Here is a 21,626-nt window from a genome sequence, read left to right as displayed (position 1 = left end):
ATTGAATCTCAAACCGCCTTTTGATTGGTTACTTTGGATCTTGAATCTCGAATTTCGAATCTCGTATTTCGAATCTCGAATCTCGTATTTCGAATCTCGAATCTCGAATGAGCCTTCTGGGCTTTCGTTGTACGTATCATTATAGCCTTTAAACTTTAATGAAAATGTCTTTTTTTCTTTTTTGTATCGGACTAAAAGCCCACTAGCTACATTTGAAAAACATAATATAAAAAAAATCTCATGTAGAAAAATTGTGAATTGGGTGTGTTATTTATTATAAATCTTATTTATAACTTTCGAGAAAAGAAATAAAAAGCTTTGTTGAAAAGATATTGCATTAAATTATCGTATGATATTCAATGTTAATCAATTTCCTTTAGAAATTAAATTACTAAATATAGAACTGTCAACGAGCAACATTTCCTCGTTAATTAATTTTGTGTTTTTCCAGGTATTGTAATTAAACCGCAGTCCCCGCCTCCCAGTATCTCTAAAGGTATATAATGAGTTGATAGGCAGGACCTGTACTAAACGGTTGTCAAGCAGTAGCTCCAAAGACCACACAAACCAGGGTAAGAGTTTAATTCATCTTTTTAGTAATTAATGAAAAAAAGTTTTCAGACATTTCATACGTTGTCTTCAAGATATTTTTCTTCGTTATTCGTTCCCAGTACTTTAAAGTACATAATTAAATTGTTTTTTTAACTCCATAGAAATTAATATTTCAGGAAAAAATTTAAAAATGTGAATGATTAGCTTATTAAATAGATAAAAATTATCTCAACATCCAAATTCTTTTCATGTTAGAAAATGATGAGAATAATCTCTCTCGCCGCCTGCATCGTTGCCTGCGTTTATGCGGATTCTTACCCAAAGGCTGGGGGTTACTATCCCAAGAGCTATGGATATGATTTTGGATACGGGGATTACTATCCCAAGAGTTACGGAATTGGTCCATATGGTAACTTTGAAGGCGTGAACAGTGGTCTGGTTGGATTTGGGGGCATCAACAGTGGACTTGGTGGCGTTGGAGGATACTATCCCGGTTTGGTCGGTATTGGAGGCGGATCTGCTGCCGCTAGCTCAGCTGCCGCTGGAGGTGCTGCTGCTGCCGCCGCTGCTGCTGCTGCTGGACAAAATGCTGCTGCTGCTGCCGCTGCCGCCGCCGGAAGAAACAGTGCTGCTGCCTCTGCTGCTGCCGCTGCTGGTGGACTGAATGTTGCTCCATACTACACCTATCCTGGATATTATTATCAGGGACAACAGTTCTACAACTTCCCCGGTTACCACCTGAATCAATTTCCAGGAAACTACTACCAGTTCCCCCTATACAACACCTTCAATCCTTATCTTGGTATTGGAGGAGGATCTGCCGCTGCTTCTGCTGCCGCCGCTGGTCAGGGTGCCGCCGCCGCCTCCTCTGCTGCCGCCAGTCAGGGATTCAATGGATTCAATAATGGCGTCATTCTTGGAGGAAGAAGACCAAGAAAGGTTAGATTGAGATCTGATGAAAAAAATTCTAACTCTTTCAATTTTTTCTTATTTATTTATTAAGACTAATCTGAAAATAATTTTTAAAAAATCGATTATAATTTTTTTAATCTATATTTATTTTCAGGTCTACTAAACGGAGTAGAACGTTCAATATGTTCTTTGACGGCTGTGATTGGGTTATACTTTTTATAATTAATAAATATTGCATCATTTATGTACGTGTTGACTTCTTAGATCTGGTATAAGGTTTACAGAAACATACTTCGAAAAAATGTTTAAATCTTTAATTTTAAGTGTCTTTGACATTTTTTGAGTGGTTAAATCTTTAACGAGTCCAAAAATGAAAAGAAATGAATATTGATGAAATTGAAATTCAATAACAATGAAACATATGGATATAATAAATATTCAAGATCATAAGTTCATACAACAATACAAAATGGACCAGAGCAAACAGAGACATCCAAAGCATCGGAGGTGGGATCAGGTACCATGCAGGAGTGAGCATCCCCTTCCGACCGGGCCCACCCGCTGTGTGTTCCTTGTCATGATAGGGAAATAAAGGATAAAAATGCGTCGTGAATTTAGTTTATAAATAATGGACTAACAATCGGAATGAAAAACGTCAGTCAGATGCCATAGAGGAGTGAGCATCTCCTGCCGAACGGTCAGACCCGCCGTGTGCTCTTTGTAATGATTTGGAAGTAACGGAAAAAAATCCCGGTATCGATTCAGTGAATAAATAATGGACTAACAATAAGTATGAAAAACATCAGTCAGCATTTGACTCAATGATAAATTGTAATTGCTGACAAGGTCATTGTATCGACCATAGAACTTACGGAATGATGACTTTCAACGAAAAAGCTGTAATTCTTGTTTCATCAACTTGTTTGTCATTAATTTACCTCTTTTTAGAAATTGTTCGTACGTAGAACATGGCTCTTGAGTATCGAATCACATGAGATATATAAACTCCGTATGCAGGTGATAAATTTGATTTTGATTTATTTAGTTCAGCCTGGTCGATCTTATTCTACGTGACTCAAAAGTTTAAGTTGACTATAAAAAAAGGAAGTCACCAAGTTTGTCATTACGTTTTATTATTAGGTTTCCTTTTCGGATCCTATGTATCCTATTTTAAAATTCTCTGCGAAAAACTGTAAAATCTGTGACATTTTGATAACTAACCCTTCTTTCACCAGTCATCTTACTGCACAGAGCTCTTATACCTAAACTTGGGAAAAACTGCAAATCTTCTAATGTTGTCTACGGAATAGAATGTAATCTATGTGGATTAATAAAAGAATATTAGAACATAGATTTCAAATAAATAATGTGGGCCAAAACTTTTATACAAGCATTTCAAATTACCTGATCATTTAATTTTGCCAATGAAATTTACAATTCTAGAAAATATTTAACACCATACCAATAGTCCTTCACTGAGTACACTTTTACGTAGACACCGAGCAGAATTTTGGATTAGAAAACTTGGGACAGCTTTTCCCTATGGATGTAATGACAATGTCGACAGTGTTGAAAATCTTGTAAAAAAGCCCTTGTATGTCCTATGAATATACATCGATTAATGGTTCAAAACTTTTTGATTAAAAGAAAACTATACAGGGCCTTGATATCGAATATCTGAGACATAATCCTCCATCTCGTTCATATTCTTCTTCACCCTAAAACTATAGTCCTGCTGGACACGTTATTATAGGTGACGTAAATATAGTAACTAATGAGGACCTTAGATCACTTATTTTAAAAGGTTCTAAATACATAGGGAACCCCGATCTTTTAACTGGGGTCGGAATTTCTTAAATATTATGGATTCTGTAAAAGATTACGCCAGGCGATGGGCCAGATATGAAAAAGAAGACGTTGACACTTTGTCAAAATGGATTAAATGTATCAGATCTGTGTTACAATTGCATATTAAAGATCGAGGGGCAATATGAAAACCATCTATCCCTCTGTATTCAATAATCCAGAGGTATACAAAGAATTAGATAGATTACATGATCAGTACGTACTGGTCCCTGCCGACGAAGCAGGTAACAACATTGTCTTCGTTTATAAGGCTCATTACATAATTGTATTTTAAAAGAAGTTCGATTTAATTCTACAAGTGGTAATTCAACTTATACTCATAGTTCCCATTCTAAGGAAGAAATTCTTCAAAATCATGTCAGTTTTGAATATTTTTTCTCAATCTCAAACAATCACAATGAATTTGAATTACCATATCTATATTAGATTCCAAAACTCCATCAAAATCCTTACAAACAAAGATACATAGCTGGTTCCAGTAAATGTTCAACCAAACTTCTTTCTTTACTCCTCACTTTAATATTAACATTAGTGAAGGAGAAACTTTGAGAGTACTGTGCAACAATGTATTCGAGAAGTGGTGTAAATCAGATGTGGATACTTGAAAATTCCAAGGAACTTTTGGAAACATTGAATTTTAATTAAATTTCAGGATTGTTTATATCATAGACAGCTGGTTTTTTTTTTTTTTTTTATAAAAATGGAAATTGTAAATTTTCTTACCTTGTCATTGGTCATTAGCAAAATTATTTGGTTAAAACAGATTCTGATTGTACACACAAGTACTCTAAATCTGACATGAAAAATATGCTTCAGTTTCTGATTGACAATATCTTTATGGTTTTTGGTGACCAGGTCTATTGGAATTCCCATAGTTAGCATTTGTGCCCTCTTATGTTTGTTCATTAATATGAGGCAGAATTTGTCACAAATCTTAAACGTGAAAATCAAACATTACATGCTGTGACCTTCAACTCGACATTTTGGTATATCTGCGATGTATTGTCAATTAACAAGGGTTATTTCCATTCTTATGTCTATACGATATATCCCTGTGAGCTTAAAATAAAAGATACCACAGAGTCTGCTACATCTGTTTCATATTTAGATATTCTACATAAAAAACATTCATTGTTATCTAACTACCGAATTTTATGATCAACGTGATGACTTTAACTTTACAATAGTCAATTTCCCTTACTAATGCATCCATATAGTTTCGTTGCCTGCATCTGGGTTTTATATATCTCAGTAATTCGATACGCAAAAGTATGTTCCTCATACGACCAATTTCTAAAACGAGGCAAATGTTTGACAAAGAAAGTAAACTGCTGAAACAAGAATATCAGCAGTCTCGTTGAAAGTCATCATTTCGTAGGTTCCATGATCGATGTAATGACCTTGTCAGCAAATATACAATTTATCATTTAATCAAATGCTGAATGATTTGTAGGGCACTATATACACACTGAATTGTTGACGGATTTCCCCATTATTTCCCGATCATGACAAAGACGGCTGAAGTGACAAGGGATGCTTATTCATTCATGGCACCTGATCCCCCCTCTGATGTGTTTAAGGTACGTGCTTGCTCTGCTACAATTTTGCGTTGTTTAATTGACTTTTGAGCTTAAATACTGTTTTTTATCACCAAATATTTTGCTCAGTATCTTAACTTTTGTTTTAATTATATTAATTTTGACTATGGACAAATTCATCTAATTAGTAAAAAGATATTATAGTGTATGCAACCCTTCAAAATAAGGCTATTTGCCTCCTCCAAGCAAACTGGTTCAAACTGCAGTGTTTCAAGGAATTCGTGATTTTTCCCCCCGTAATTTTCCATTTTTAAAATCCTGCTTCGTTTCATTAATAGGACTTATTACATCATCACAATTCGTTTTAATCTTTACTCGTTTATTTTTTTCATTTCAATGTCTTTTGTGAAATGAGTATGTTTAAAAATGTAATGATTTGATGCAAACAACATTCAACCGATTTCAATTCCACAAGATTTTTTCTTTGACTTACACAACGTCTCTATACGAGTGAAAAATTTTCGAATGGGACGTTAAACAATATTCAATCAATCAATCACTGACTTATGCATGTTAACATTTCTTAAATCCTATTTTGGACTATCGGCTTTTTTGGGGGTTAAATTCCAGGAAAACCGATGTTTTTTCATAAAGATATTTAAATCATTATTTTTATGTTTATTTGCGTCTAATATTGTGGTTCCTGAGAAAATGCATTACTCATATTTGTTTTGAATTATCACAAGAGTTTTATTGTGTTAATGAGATTGAGATTTCGTACGTGTATATGTACAGGTACGTGTGGTAGGGGAATCACCACAATTCCTCGCGTCATCAATTTTTGTGATGACAAGGATTTTGCATGTTCTTAGAATTTGTAGAATGGCATTTACATGTAAGTAAAAACTTGTAGTTTTAAAAATAAAAATAACTGTTAACGATAGTATTGTTCTCCCGCCTACTTTCAAGTCAATTTTCAAAAGTTAAGATATTCGAGTGGTTTTTAATATATATATTGATATTTATATGGATTTTCATAAAACATTTCTTATTTGGGAAAACAACGAGAGATAACTCTAAAATTTTGGTAAAACTTATTTTTTTTCACTATAGAATTCAACGGAAAATATCTTTAAAACATCTTTTCCCCCGTGAAACAAAAATTCCTTTTTACGGGTAATATATAAACTGTCATTTCAAAAATTCATACCAAAGCTTTTTTTTTGTGTTTCACGGGGGCGGGACATATGTTTATATACAAAAAACGACAAAAATGCTTATTTTTTCAGCTGTGTCCAAATGTTTAACAACTGGAACATTGTATTTTACTGATATATATGCCTGATTATATATACATAAAACATAAGAAAAGATTTAAGAAATGTCTATTCATATGAAAGACAATTTCAGTAGCACGCTTTCAGTGGAAAATATCTCGTACCCCCCTTACTTCAAAAGCCGGAATTGGAGATATTTTACTTTTCAGAACTGGTATCAAAATATTCAATCAATTACCATTGAACTGTTCTTTGTATTAAACAAAGATTTTATGGCCAAATTGTCATCAATCCTGTATTAAATGGTTGTAAAATGTAGGCGGGAATCGAGAACTGTGAAAATGTGATTGTTATAAAATTATTTAAGCTGTTTGGTTTCATGACCACTTTATAATGTTAAAAACGTGTACGTGTACGTAAAAGTATGTGCACAAGTACAAGTATGCGTACAAGTTCAAAGATCACAACCCCACTAATCAGTCTTGTAGAAAGGGTTGAGTAGCCTCTAATACATGTACTTTTTACGTATTTCAATCATGACTGCATCAATTGCCGGTATTATAGTCAGTTTCAAATATTACAATGAGGAAACTGAAGTTTATCAATTATTATTCATCACTTGCCTATCGCCTGTCATCGTTTTATTGCTAATCACTTTAAAATTTATCATCACTCTTCAATTTATGCACATATTTAAGCAGTAGCAAAAATAACAATTTTAATATTACATAAGTAAAAATCATAATCACATAAATGCAATTAAAAACTGACGTTATTACTCCACCATTTTGCAGTGTCAATTAAGCCACAAGTATATGAACAGCAAAAGTCTGGAGGAAACAAATTGAACAACTTGATAAATGACACGCAATTTCAATTAATGCAGTCAAACTGATATTTTTTTTATAAACATTTCTTCCTTAACAAGGATGGGTTTAGTTTGGTTTACTTTTTGTTAAATAAAAACGAAATATGATTTTTTAAGAATTAAATACAGTGTTAATTTACAGTGACTTTTTTATGTTAGAAATAAAATAAGAAATATCTTTTATTTAAGTAATACTAAACATAATTTAAAAACTAACGTTATTACTCTAACAGTGTCAATTAAGCCCGAAGTAAATGAACAGCAGAAATCTGGAAGTAACAAATTGAACAACCTAATTAATGACACACAATTTTAATTAGAGCAGTCTGAACTTATTTTTTTTAAAGTTCTTCCTTTACAAGGATCGGTTTATTTTGGTTTACTTTTTGTTTGAAAAAAACGAATTATTTTTAAAGAATACATTGTGAATTTACAGTGACTTTTCCATGTAAGGAACAAAATAAGAAGTGTCTTTTATTTAAGTAATACTAAACATGCGATATGTATGTGGTAGAAACACTACGTTATCCGAAAATAATCATGGAATCGATGAAATCATTATGATTTGTTACAGAAAGTTCAAAATAAACATTATATTTATACATGAATGAAATAATATTTTAAGTATCGTTTTATTTATCAGCCTTCTACAATCAAAATACCATTAGCAAAAAAAATGCCATCTTTGCACAGTCAGTAGAAAAATTTAGCCTTTTTATCTTCAGTGCTTAGATTAGGTTTCAATATTTTTCAGTTTAATTTGAGTTACAAAAATATTTATGAAATAAATATCACAAATGTGTAAGAAGGTCAATGAGTTGTATACGAACATGTCATAAAAAAATCAACGATTTCAATTTTAAAATCTTATTCAAACGGTGTTTTCTGATTTATCAGAAGTTACATTTGAGTATGACTTTTTTTTTGTTTTAATAATTGACAAAACATGAAAATTAAACTGTACGATGCTCAAAATATGAACTCTATTTTTATTAGCGGTTAAAGGAAAACCTGTCCTTTAAATCATTTGGAAACTTTTGTGTTATGTGTGTTCGTAACGGAGATGGTATTCATCGTCTAAATCAGATTTCTATATTTTCTTAAAAACAAATTAAGAACTGAAAACACTCACCAACAAACTAAAAGTAATTTATGATTTCTTAATTTCTCCACTCTGTTTTCATTTCCATTCTGTCATGATAAGTTCCTAAGTCTTATTTATAATCTGCTATCGTATGATTTAAAAACTTCATGATTGTCCCCCGCTGATAATGGGGGGATATTAATTTTGGCATGTCCGTCCCTTCGTCTATCTGTTAGTCTGGCTGTTGTTCTGTCTGTCTGTAACTCTTTCGTTTCAATGTAATATCTCGAGAAGCCTTTAAGCTTATGCGATGAAATTTTACAAAATAGCTCCTTATGACCTGAGGAAGATCCCAATTGGTTTTGAGGTCAAAAGAACAAAGTTCAAGGTCATGAATTAAAAACGTCTGTCTGGTTTAATACTTTCGTTTCCATGCGATATCTCAAGAAACGTTTGAGTTTTTGCAATGATAATTTATACCAGAACTCCCTGTGGCTTAAAGAAGAATCCCTATCTATTTTGAGGTCAAAAGATCACAGGTCAAGGTCGTAAATTTATACATTTTGTGTGTGCGTAATTTCATGGTGGTTTTGAGTTTTTGTAATTTAATTATATACCAAAACTCCCTTTTCCCCCTTGCCCTTCTCTCCGTCCCTCCCTTAGACTGTATTTCTGCATGTCTGTAATACTTCCGTTTCCAAGCGATATCTCGAGAAGCCCTTTGACTTTGCAATTAAATTCTACATGACAACTCCCTATGGCCTAAAGAAGAATTATAAATTGATTTTAAAGTCTTTAGGTTTAGTATGTTTAGTTGAGGATAAACTAGACACACTTGGTTTTTTTCAACTTTTTTTGGTAAATTTTTTACAATGAAGAACATGATGTTAACATGTATACAGTATGTATGTGACCTATTGCTTGCATTTAATTCCCTTTCAAATCAAGTTCGTTTATTTTCGAGGGAAAAGATTCTCGCTTTGCATGAGAGAAGCCCCCGGTTCAAATCCCCGTTGATCCTTTTTTTTTTTTTAATATTTTAAATTTATTAATTACTAAATGATAGTATTTAGCATAGCTTATGGCATATGGCGTGTACAAAATATCATTATTTTGTTAAATATTATATATTGAAAGGATCTTCATATAAGCTGTCAAAACTTTATATCCATATAGACATTTTTCATTAGCTTCAGTGCCTAATTTATGAATTCTTTTTTTTCATAATTATTAATTAATCAGGAATAAGTATCGTTTGAGTAAAAATCCTCATACTCAGTAATTTTAACTGAGAAATTGAAAGATTGGTATTGAAGAAGTCAACTACACATATAATCTAAGACTCTAAACAGAAAAGGCAGAACCTATTGAAAGGATTTCAAATTCTATTCAATGACTTTTGATTATTTTTTAAATTATGATTTATAACTGATTAACAGTATGTACAGTTATGAAATCCAACGTCAATCTTGTTTTTATTTATTTATTTATTTACTTTTGAATTTGTGACAAATATGAAAAAAAATTGAAAGATACTCCTACACATTTATCAGATATATATTAACAGTAAAATGATAGCATATGTATTAATGTGATTTTTTGCAAACGTTTGAGTTCAGTGAGGTTTAATACGTCTTAACCATATTTTCATAATTTTGAATACTATAACGTTTCTTATTAATATACAAATTAAAAGTGATGCCCAATTGAGAAAAACAAAGGGAAAAAGAAAAGAAAAACACAAACATATAATTCATCTAATTATGTATTTTTAAAAATATTTTTCTGTATCATTATAGCCTAACAACTTGAAGATATCTTTTTTTTTTGTATTTTGCATCGGAATAAAAGCTCATTAGCTACATTTGAAAACCTGAATATAAAAAAATATCTTACAGAAAAATCGTGAATTGGGTGTTTTTTAATTATAAATCTTATCTATATTTTTCTATTGATTGTATGTTGTTTTACGTCCCATTCGAGAATTATTTCGAGAAAAAAAGCGAAAGATTTGTTCAAAAGATGCTGTATTAAACTAATTGTATGATATTCAAGTTAAACCAATTTCCTTTAAAAAAATGAATTACTAAATATAGAAGTGTCAACTTTTGCAATATTTCCTCGTTAATTAATTTTGTGTTTCATCAGGTATTGTAATTAAACCGCAGTCCCCGCCTCCCATTATGTCTAAAGGTATATAATGAGTTGATAGACAGGACCTGTACTTAACGGTTGTCAAGCAGTAGCTCCAAAGACCACACAAACCAGGGTAAGAGTTCAGTTTATCTTATTAAGAAATAACGATAAAAATATTGAGACGTTACATAAATTGCTTTTTTAAAAGTTATTTTTCTTTTGTATTAGATTACAGTACATATATGTACAGAATTATATGGGGCTTTTTTAACACCATATAAATTAATACTTCAATAAGAAATTGAAATTTTCAATGTTTAGCTAATTAAATGAAAAAATATCTTAATATTTAAATTTTCTTCATGTTAGAAAATGATGAGAATAATCTCCCTCGCCTGCATCGTTGCCTGCGTTTCTGCGGATTCTTACCCGAAGGCTGGGGGTTACTATCCCAAAAGCTATGGATATGATTTTGGATACGGGGATTACTATCCCAAGAGTTACGGAATTGGTCCATATGGTAACTTTGGAGGCGTGAACAGTGGTCTGGTTGGATTCGGGGGCATCAACAGTGGACTCGGTGGCGTTGGAGGATACTATCCCGGTTTGGTCGGTATTGGAGGCGGATCTGCTGCCGCTAGCTCAGCTGCCGCTGGAGGTGCTGCTGCTGTCGCCGCTGCTTCTGCTGCTGCGCAAAATGCTGCTGCCGCTTCTGCCGTCGCCGCAGGAAACAGTGCTGCTGCCTCTGCTACTGCCGCTGCTGGTGGACTGAATGTTGCTCCATACTACACCTATCCTGGATATTATTACCAGGGACAACAGTTCTACAACTTCCCCGGTTACTACCTGAATCAATATCCAGGAAACTACTACCAGTTCCCCCTATACAACACCTTCAATCCTTATCTTGGTATTGGAGGAGGATCTGCCGCTTCTTCTGCTGCCGCCGCTGGTCAGGGTGCCGCCGCCGCCTCCTCTGCTGCCGTCAGTCAGGGATTCAATGGATTCAATAATGGCGTCATTCTTGGAGGAAGAAGACCAAGAAAGGTTAGATTGAGATCTAAGAAAAAAATAAAAAATCATTTGAAAACTTAAATTCATTTTTATCCTATCTATTTATTAAGATCGGACTATATTTAATAAAAAAAATTCGATGATAATTTTTACTTATTATTTTTCAGGTCTACTAAATGGAGTAGAACGTTAACGGTTTACTGTGTTATTTGACGGCTGTGATTGGTTTATTTGTTTGTTATAATAAATATTGTATAATTTAACTACCTGTTGACTTATTTTATATCAGGTATTTCGTTTGCAGAGAACTGACTTGAAAAACTATACTTTTCAAAGTTACTCTACAAATCAACAAAGACGAAATCTTGCTAGTCACAATCTCTCCGTAAAACTCCGTAAAAGTTTTCAAGAAGTTGAAAAGGTGATTTCAGCAAGTCTTCGTGTGGGAAAAATGAATATTGGGTATTGATGTACGAGATGTCGTACTTCACATAAAATTTGATGACACCAATTTTTATGCATTTGACTCAGGAACAGCTTATCGTAAGACTAAAGAGATCAAAGGCAATGATTTTATCTTACAAAAAGCTATATTTTTTTTTGTTAAAAATATCATAGTTCTATTCGAAACCTTACTGGAATCATTTTATTGGATAAAAAATTATCAAGAGTGAATAAAAAATATCTGTTTCAATCTTGAAGTAAGAGGAGCTTTATTCAAGATACCAATGTTCCACTTTTGTTGGTTATGGTAAGATCACAGATGTTTTTACAAAGCAAAAGAAAAAAATTGATTTAGATATAGTGCGATGTATAATAGAAAGACAAGTTGAATACGGTACTTAGAATATAAATCGGATATCACAGATTGCTTTACCGTAAATCTAAAAAAAAAAATGTAAAGTAGATAAATGTTTATAAAGCATATGTGCGTATACATTGAAACTGCATTCGCAAAAAAAAAATCTTAAAATTAAATCAACAACAAAATTTGCTAAAAGTTGATATCTTGTTAACCTCGTGAACAGATGTTCTTAACCAGTGGTCATTTTTAGAAACCTGTTAATACTACAAGCTAATTTGAGTAATTGTCCATGATTGTCCTTGCTGGAGAGTTCTTTCACTAGATTCAATATTGTCATATGATTTGACATGCAATCTGTCACTTAAATGTTATTTCTCTAAGAAAGAGAGGTCAGTTGTTTTATCTAACAACTAGTCCCTAGTTAGAGAAATTGTTCACTCAAATGTTATGAAAACTTTAACAGTTTTTATGTAACTGTTTTATCTTTTCTAATATATTTATCGGATTATTGAATGTGATCAGCACCATTTATTGCTGTATGTACATGGGTAATGTATGGTATGTACGTGCTAAATTTATAATCCGGTTTTTGAACGCCGGCATCGTGAAATAATGTTTGTATATGCGTAATTTAAGGTATTCATGGCGTAACAAAAACTGTTTTGAAAGCTTTTTTTTCATTTTAGAGCAAATGGCAATTTACAAATTTTTAAACGTAAAATTACTAGTAATATAGCCTTTGACCCACATTAGCAAAAGTAAATTGACTTTTTAAAAAACTAAATTTACCGCAGGTGCATCTTTATTTAAAATATGAATAAGAATTGAACAGGCTAAGAAATTATTTACTTGAAGAAAAAAAAACAACTATATAATATAGTTTTGTCATAAACCGATTTGTTGGAATAAAAGAATAGAAGGTTTCAAACATTTATATCTTAAGGTGAAATTTGACAAGTGTTTATATAAAGTTTTGCAACACTTGGGTCAGAAGATTCAACAAACTGATAACCAATGCAATAACGATGGCCAAGAAATATACATGTATTATCATAGTATTCAGGCGTCGTTTTATCTAGATAACCACTTTTCCCTTCCAATGTTTCGTTGATTAACTCATTGAAACTAAAAAAAAAACAAATTACTTTTTGTTAAAAATATGCATAGTTTCCTCTTTTAACCTTTTAAGTCTGTAAATCTACTTTAGTTTGGTTTGTTCGGAAAATATGTAAAATTCGATGACATATTATATGTTAATCTTCACAAAAAGTATGCACGTGCACGTATTTTTCATGGCTATATCAATTTGACTACGGAAAGTTCGTAACAATCAACCTGTGTGTGTAACCAGAAACCATATCTAACCTCTGATATTTCCAGGGGTCTCAGATTGACTTGTAATATTGAAACTGTTTTGAGATCACCGTACTTCATTTTCACCCTTCTCATTGACTCTGCACTGATATTTCAGACATTAAACTAAAGAATGATGAATGATACATATGGAGATAACGAACAGTATTCAAGATCAAAAGTTCATAAAACAATACAAAATAGGATCAGAGCAAACACGGACCTCCAAAACATCAGAGCTTGGATCAGGTGCCATGGAAGAGTGAGTATCCCCTGCCGACCGGTCACATCCTCCGTGTGCTCCTTGTCATGATCAGGAAATTCGTCAATTCAGTGTTTAACTAATTGACTAACAATTAGCATGAAAAACGTCAGACAGCATCTGACTCAATGAAAAATTGTATTTGCTGTGAAGGTCATTGTCTCTACCATAGAACTAAAGAAATAATGAATTTAAACAAGACTGCTTATATTCTTGTTTCATCAACTTGTTTGTCAATAATTTACTTCGATTTAGAAATTGTTCATACGTACAGCATGCTCTTGTATATCTTATCAACTGAGATTTGAAACTCCGTATATAGGTGATGAAGGTATTTTGCACCATAAGTAAGGAAAGTTGACGATAGAAAAGTTAAATTCATCACGTTTATTATAGAGCTTGGTTGTTAGATTAACATTCACGTCTTTTTCAAGTAAAATATCTAAATATGAAACAGATGCGTCAGACGCTGTGATATCTTTTATCTCAAGCTCATCAGGATATATCATATCGACATGAGAATGGAAATTACCATTGTTAATTGACAGTACGTCGTCGATATATCTTAAGGTTCAGTTAAAGGCCACATCAAGTGTTTTCTTCTTTTCACGCATAAAATTTTGCACAAATTTTGCTTAACATAAATACAAAATTAGCCTGCTAATAATGGGCGTAATTGGTACCCATGGGAATTCCAGTAGATTGTTGGAAGACCTGGTCTCCAAAAACAACTTAGATATTGTCAATCAGAAACTCATGAATGTTTCTGACGTCGACTTCAGAAATATTATTACCAACAAAGTTTAAAATTTTAATTTTCAAAGTTTTTTTTTCATTTTTTCAAAAAATATTTTTTGACAAACACCCTTTAATACGGAAGCCCGTTGAAGGCAGTTCAGAGAAAGAATTATTTTTTATTGCGTTTTAATCGCAATAATTATTGCGTTTAACCGCAAAACATTGCGTTTAAACGCAATGATTTTTGCGTTGAAACGCAATATTTTTTTGCATTAAAACGCAATAATCTTTGTATTTAAAAGCAACCATTTCTATTGATCTTTGAAGAGATCAATGGATCCACGCTGATATTTTTTTTTTCTTTTTTGTACATTAACCTATGAGGATAATTGTATATTGTTAAGGTTTATAGAATCAGATTCTTCTGAACAAGCATTTTCTGAATGGTTAAATCATTGGTATATGGGTTTAAAGAGGAGAAAGAAGTTTCGGTCTGTAAAAACAAAGACAACCTAAGAAAGAAACAAAGCTTAAGCATGTATAGATATCTATATTCCTATAAAAGTTTTGGTCAGTTGCTTACAAATAAAAATAGCATTTCCTTTATTGTTTTCTCTACTTTTAAACTTTAAAACTGTGCAAACAATTTAAAAGAATTATCGAAATAAAAGACTGGGGAAGAAATTGATGATTGAAAAACTATCACTGTCACATGTACATATTATGTGCATGTATATGTATATTCACAACCTTTCCTTTGATCAAATACAGTAAACACGAGAACACGAGAATTTAGGAGATGGAATCATATGAAATCAAAGATAAATCAAATGAAAACAGATTAACTGATGTATACTGCAAAACTGATATGGCTATTAATACAACTGAAACATTCTTAATTGGCTGTGATACCTAAGAAATTGATTAATGGCTCCGTTTAAAGTGTTGGGTTCCGCAAAAAGTATTGCGTTTAATCGCAAAATTTTTGCGTTTAAACTTTTGTGATTAAACACAAAGTGTTTTGCGTATAAACGCAATGGTTATTGCGATTAATCGCAATGTTTTGCGTTAAAACGCAATAATTATTGCGATTAAACGTAATAAAAAATATTTCTTTCTCTGAACTGGCCTCAACGGGCTTCCGTACTTTTACCTCTTTTGTGTTTCTTTTTTATATATTGATTGTGCACCCCATGAAAATTTTTGGTCTGCTTGTTTAAACATAATTAAAACTTGCGATAAATAAACAGGGAAACTAAAAAATCATTCACTAAAGCTTTCTCGTGTCATGATTCTACTGCTTTCAACATTTTGAATTCATTTATCATTCTGTATTACCGTATATCAGGATTTTTCCGCGTGTATCCAATTTTTTCTTCTTTTGTGTAAAACAGCGTAAATTTAATACAAAGTTTTATATATTTCTTAATGCTTATATGTGCACCCCAAGCGCAAGATGAAAATTTTTAAGCCCGTATTGTTTGTTTACTAATTGACACATAATTATATGGAACGTTTCTTGCGAAGCTATAAAACTAATTATACCTGAGCTGCTAGTCAGTTTGGAACAGTAAATGAACTTTAATTGTTTAAATCTTAAAAAATAATATCTGTGCACAGTTGATTTGAGAGTTACTAAACACAGTGTGTATGGAGCTATCACTCATCACTATGAAATAACTCAAGCTTAATGACTTTACATTTTATATCCAATTCCTTCATAGGCTGCAACAATTGTTAATAATATAAGCACTTAGACTTTGAAATAGTGAAAATTTGATTCGCGTAAATTTAATATACATTTATTCTGATTCTGTATATATATATTCATATGTTAAAGCAACAAGAACAACAAGAAGTTTAAAGATTTTCCTGCATGATAAGTGTTAAAGTTACAACGATATTAATACAATGTGATATTAATGACGTTGCTTTTTCTTTGAAATGTAATGTGTCATAATTTGCAGTGTCATTCAAGTCTCAACTCTAAAAACAATATGATACTGGAGGAAATAAATTGGAGAACTTTAATAAATAACATGCTATTCTGATTATCGAATTAGCAAATAATAGCTTTTGGAAAAAAATTTTCTCTAAACGATATTATCAACTTTTATTACTATTATTATTATTATTATTATTATTATTATTAAAGACTATTGGTTGACTTTCCAACAAATTTTTTATATAAGAAATAAACTTTTCTTTTTATATTATTTTTTTTAGACATTTTTACTTGCCAAGAAAGTTGGAAAACAACCTTTTTCCAAAATATGACAATTAAAAATTAAGTTTAATGAGGTTGTTCATCAACAAAATATATCAATTATGGTCTTGATTTATTCAATATCAGTTTTAACAATGCCTATCTGATAAATATCCAGTTTCAGTTTCATCAATGTCTTTTGTCATTGGATTTTAAAGTTTGAAAAGATGAAGATGAAAAACAAAACAAACATAATTAAATTATTTTCAAGATTTCATCAGGATCATATCACTTTTCAGATACCTTAATATTTCTGTAAATATACAGCAGTATCAATTAAACAGGAGAATGACATTGAATCCAAGTCTGTAAATAATGTTTTATTTTATAATAGAATACATTTTTCGTTGAGGAAATATTACTTGATTTGTCTCTCACTGCATACAATCTGCATCAAGATTTACGAAATGACGTCACATCGATAAGTGCATTGCGATCAGTGACTTGATCACCTCATTTTGTGGAATTTTTAGGATTTGTTGGTTTTCTATGATGTATAGTTAAGTTTTCCAGTACAAAGTAGGCTCCACCCCCTTTTTGGAACCTTGACTGTGCTGTGAAACTAAAAAATAAATTGTTTCATATTTGGATGTTTTATTGAATATGAACGATGATGACGTTTGAATAAAAGAAACTTAAAAACAAATTGTTTCATTTTGGATATTTTCCAAAAAAGGGTAAATGGTTATCTTAAAACAAAACTTTATGATACATGTAAACGCGATTACTCTAACTTTTCAATCTTCAACTTCCCTTTTTAGAGTTAATTTTACCAATTTCATGGTATTTAAATACAGTGACCACTGATGGTATGAACATAGGATTATTCTGTCTAGAAATGTAACTGCTGCAGCTAGATAAAAGCAGATAATTATTTTGTCCAGAAATGATTTGCAAATATATTTCCATACTTGATGCAAAAGATTGATTAATTACAATACCACACCTAATAATTAAACAATAAATGATTTTCAAATTCGACATTTCCCTGAAAGAACAATTAAATAATGAAATCCGATTCGTTTATAAAATTATGCAATTGCATTGTGTTTAATTAAACGTAAAAGTTATTGTGTGCACATAATGAACAAAAATTACCATTAATGCAATGGATGTGAATAAATTATTGTGACCATAATGAACAACAAATTTATTGAAAATGATAAGCATCAAATTCCCCTTTTGTTTCAACTGCCCAGATGGTCTACTGTTTTCATGTCAATGGAGAAGGTTGTAAAAAGTGCTAATTCTATGATAGACAATAAACAAAAGGAAAAACGCATGGAGAGAGAGAGAGAGGCAAATGGCATCCTATCATACCCAAAGTCAAAAATCTGAAAAACCATTCCAAATTTAGAGCAGAGTAAACACATACCTCCAAAACATCAGAGGTTGGAGCAATCGCCTTGGAGGAGCCAGCATCCCCTGCCGACTCCCTCAATATTAATTCATTGATTACTATCGTTCTCCTTTTAAGGACACACGCAACGTACCTTACCTACTGATAATTTTCCAAGATATTCTAAATTTAAACTTATAATATCATTACATGTTCTTAGACAAAAAATCAGCATGCGTTACCTGGGGTTTTGCAAAGATATCGAATTTGAAAACTTTTGCATTATTCAAATAAAAATGTACAAAAATTATAAAACATAAATTCCAGATTTTATTTCATCAAAAATTGTTTTAGAAGAGATGTACAAATCCATATATACACATTAAAAATATTGCACACAGGTCCTTCATTTAGTGGAACTCTTTAACTCCAGGGAAGAATCCAAAAAGTGTGTAAATGGCCAAAAAAATTATATAAAAATATCAGTCAGCATTTGACTTAATGATGGATTGTATTTGCTAACAAATCCTTCTCTCTGATAAAAAAATCTTCCAATTCCTTATTCAAATGAATTGATCACACTTTATCAATTTACTATGTTTATCCTTTCATACATATCTATAATACAAATATATGCTTAGAACATTTCTTTTATTTTTCTTTTATTTGAATTTATTTTATTTTAAATTCAGACAATGTTTGTGCCTTTTAATCATTATCTCTTTATTTCTTATCAGAAATTTTAGAAATTTCTACTTTTAATGTAATCAGTAGTGAGCTTTTAAATGAATTAAAGTGTCGAGTTTAAGTCAACCACACGAATAATTGAGAAAATTTAAATTAGCAGCAAAATATTTATCCTGCATCAAAAAAGAAAACTTTGCAAACCAAACAAATATCAGGAAATAAATTTACCTCCGAAGTATCAATGGATTTTGATTACGTACAAGTGGTTGGAAATTAATAGCCTCATTATACAATGACAAAGAATAGCTCATTTAATTTTTTCTTGTGTGAGACAAGCAAAATTATGACACAGATCTTTCAAGTACAAACTTGTACCATTTTAAAATTATACAACATTACAAACTTGTTTCAACATTGACGTATTTAAGTAAAATCAAGATGAACATAAACTACCAATAACAACGACTTCATTTTAAGATATACAAATTACGTCCAATTTATAACCCAAAATTCATAATTTCTATAAATATAAATTATTTATATTATTATTAATTCATGTAAAAAGGTGAAATTTTTCATCTTATAAATGCATTCATTTACAGTATTCAGTTATTCAAAATAGTCTTTTTATCTTATTTGCTTAAAATACCAGTAGTAAAGAAATTTTTTCAAGTATTCAACAAAATTATATTTGTAAAAGTACTAATTGATTTCACAGAAATGTTTAGGAAAAATCTTATTCAAATTTTATTTTTATTTGACATTTCACGATTAACTTTTAAAACTGAACAGCTCTTGGGAATGCAGTTGCATTCCTGTCAATCATAGTATTCTTCCTTTAAAATTTATTTTAGTTATTATTAGGACAGAAAATTAACCACAATCGCCGCCTTTCTTTATGACGTAAGCATTTGAAAGATGTATATAAACGCCAATACTTTGAAAACACGGTACAAGCAGTAGTTGCCTTGAGAAGACCGGCCAAGTAAGGTAAGATGCCAGGCATAAGACAGTATGTAGCACTAAGAAGCTATTCTTGATACTGTTTATAAAATTCCAATTAATAATGAAGTTTAAAATATGATTTTGTAGATTGTTATATGTTTTTTTTTCAAAATATAAAAAAGAAAAAGGAAGAAAAGAAATAAAATACATATATTTTCCCAATCCAACAGAAAATGTTGAGACTCACCTCCCTTGTCTGTATCGTTGCCTGCGTCTTCGCAGACTCTTACCCAAAGGGTGACTATTACCCTAAAAATGACTACTATGGTGGGTGTGGAAAATACGGATGCACATACGGTGTCCACTCTCAAGGTCCCTATGGTAACTTTGGAGGAATAGTCAGCTCTACAAGTGGAGGATTAAACACCGGATTCGTCAGCACCGAGGGTCTCAACACAGGATTGTTCGGTCTTGGAGGTGGATCTGCTGCCGCAAGCGCTGCTGCCGCTGGAGATGCTGCCGCTGCTGCTAGCGCAGCCGCCGCAGGACAAAGTGCCGCTGCCTCTGCCGCCGCTGCTGCTGCCAATGGAGCAGCTGTTTCATCTGCTGCTGCCGCCAACGGAGGTTTGGGATTGAACATTGCCCCATACTACTACAATCAACCAGGATATTTCTATAATTTCCCAGGTCAATATGGAAACTTTGGTCAATACCTCACCTACCCAGGAAACTTCTACAACAGCTTTCCTATCTACAATAACTACGTCCCTTACTATGGTCTTGGAGGTGGATCGTCTGCTGCTGCTAGTGCTTCTGCTGTTGGTGGAAGCTCTGCCGCTTCCGCTGGTGCTTCTTCTGTGGGTGGATTTGGAAGATTTAATGGAATTTATGACGGAATCTTCCTCGGAGGATCAAGACGTAGTTTCAGAAGAAGACACAGCAAGGTAAGATTTGATGTACTTTATAAGTTTTTTTTTGTTTATATTGAAATTTTTTTGCTTATTATTGAAAATTAATTCCAGATAGCTGTTAGTTAGCATGTTTGTTTGATTTACATGATGTGCTTTCTCTAAGCTAGATATGTTCATTGTCCTCTTCATTTTCTCTTCTGTTTTTCAGGTTTACTAACGGATCCGGCCAATTAAAATTGTTCTTGGTGTTGTTTTGTTAATTTATATTAATAAATGTTTTATTCTTAAATTATCTTTTTTTTTATTAATTCCATGCTAGAAAAATTAAAGAACAATATTTTATTAAACTGCTACTTAAAATTATTTGAGGTATGGTATTAAAATATTTTGAATGTAAATTTATGATGCTCTTTAACTAATTTTTTACTATTAGTACAAGTACAATGAGAAATGCAAAATTATTAAATTTATCTCATGGATATATATGAAATAATATTTATGAATTTGCTAAAATTCTACCTTCGATTAACATTGAAATGTTCTTTAATTCGCTAACGCAAGTATTTTGTAATTTATAGTTAATGATGTAAATAATACGGTATACACAGAAATTTTCGCCCCTGTTTTATTTTTGCCCCTTTCGTCCTTGTCACAGGTGGGCGATTTTAAACTAGGCAAATTCAAAGAACATAATATAATTTCTTAAACAGAACTGTGACTGGGTGAATTTAAAATGGAGCAATTGTTTGCAAGTGTGAAGGTGCGAAAATAAGACTTGGCGAAAATAACCCTGTATACAGTTGTACAGTAAAAGCCAAATACCTTATTTCCATTAAGAGGAATTAAAACCGCGACTCCTGAAAAGAATTGGTGCTTTAATTTTGAAGTACGAAAGGTTCAAATATGTTTTTAATACTAAAATTCGTTTTCAATTTTAAAGTAAGCAAACGGCTTTCAAGATGCAGAGAGAAAAAGAATATAATTTAAATGTATAATAGAGACAGTCCTTTTATTGTGTAGAAAGCTTAAGAGCGGATATAAACTAGTATGCCGGCCCCAAGAATCAGAAGAAC

The 21,626-nt window shown here is 31.8% G+C and overlaps 1 protein-coding gene across 1 annotated transcript; it reads left to right on the top strand.

Annotated features, from left to right (window-relative positions):
- Positions 1 to 491: 491 nt before the first annotated feature.
- Positions 492 to 20,842, top strand: LOC134243054 (spidroin-2-like). The gene is made up of 6 exons (XM_062725275.1): positions 492 to 572; positions 808 to 1,491; positions 10,310 to 10,366; positions 10,603 to 11,217; positions 20,089 to 20,586; positions 20,762 to 20,842. Exons 2-6 carry the CDS (start codon positions 811 to 813, stop codon positions 20,768 to 20,770), a joined length of 1,860 nt encoding a protein of 619 aa, XP_062581259.1. The 5' UTR covers positions 492 to 572; positions 808 to 810; the 3' UTR covers positions 20,771 to 20,842.
- Positions 20,843 to 21,626: the final 784 nt, after the last annotated feature.

This window comes from Saccostrea cucullata, unplaced genomic scaffold (assembly GCF_032062105.1).
Source record: "Saccostrea cucullata isolate Sc308-1 unplaced genomic scaffold, CSIRO_AGI_Scuc_v1 ctg501, whole genome shotgun sequence".
Lineage (NCBI taxonomy): Eukaryota > Metazoa > Mollusca > Bivalvia > Ostreida > Ostreidae > Saccostrea > Saccostrea cuccullata.
Note: the sequence above shows the minus strand (reverse complement) of the source record. Positions and strands in the feature narration are given on the sequence as shown.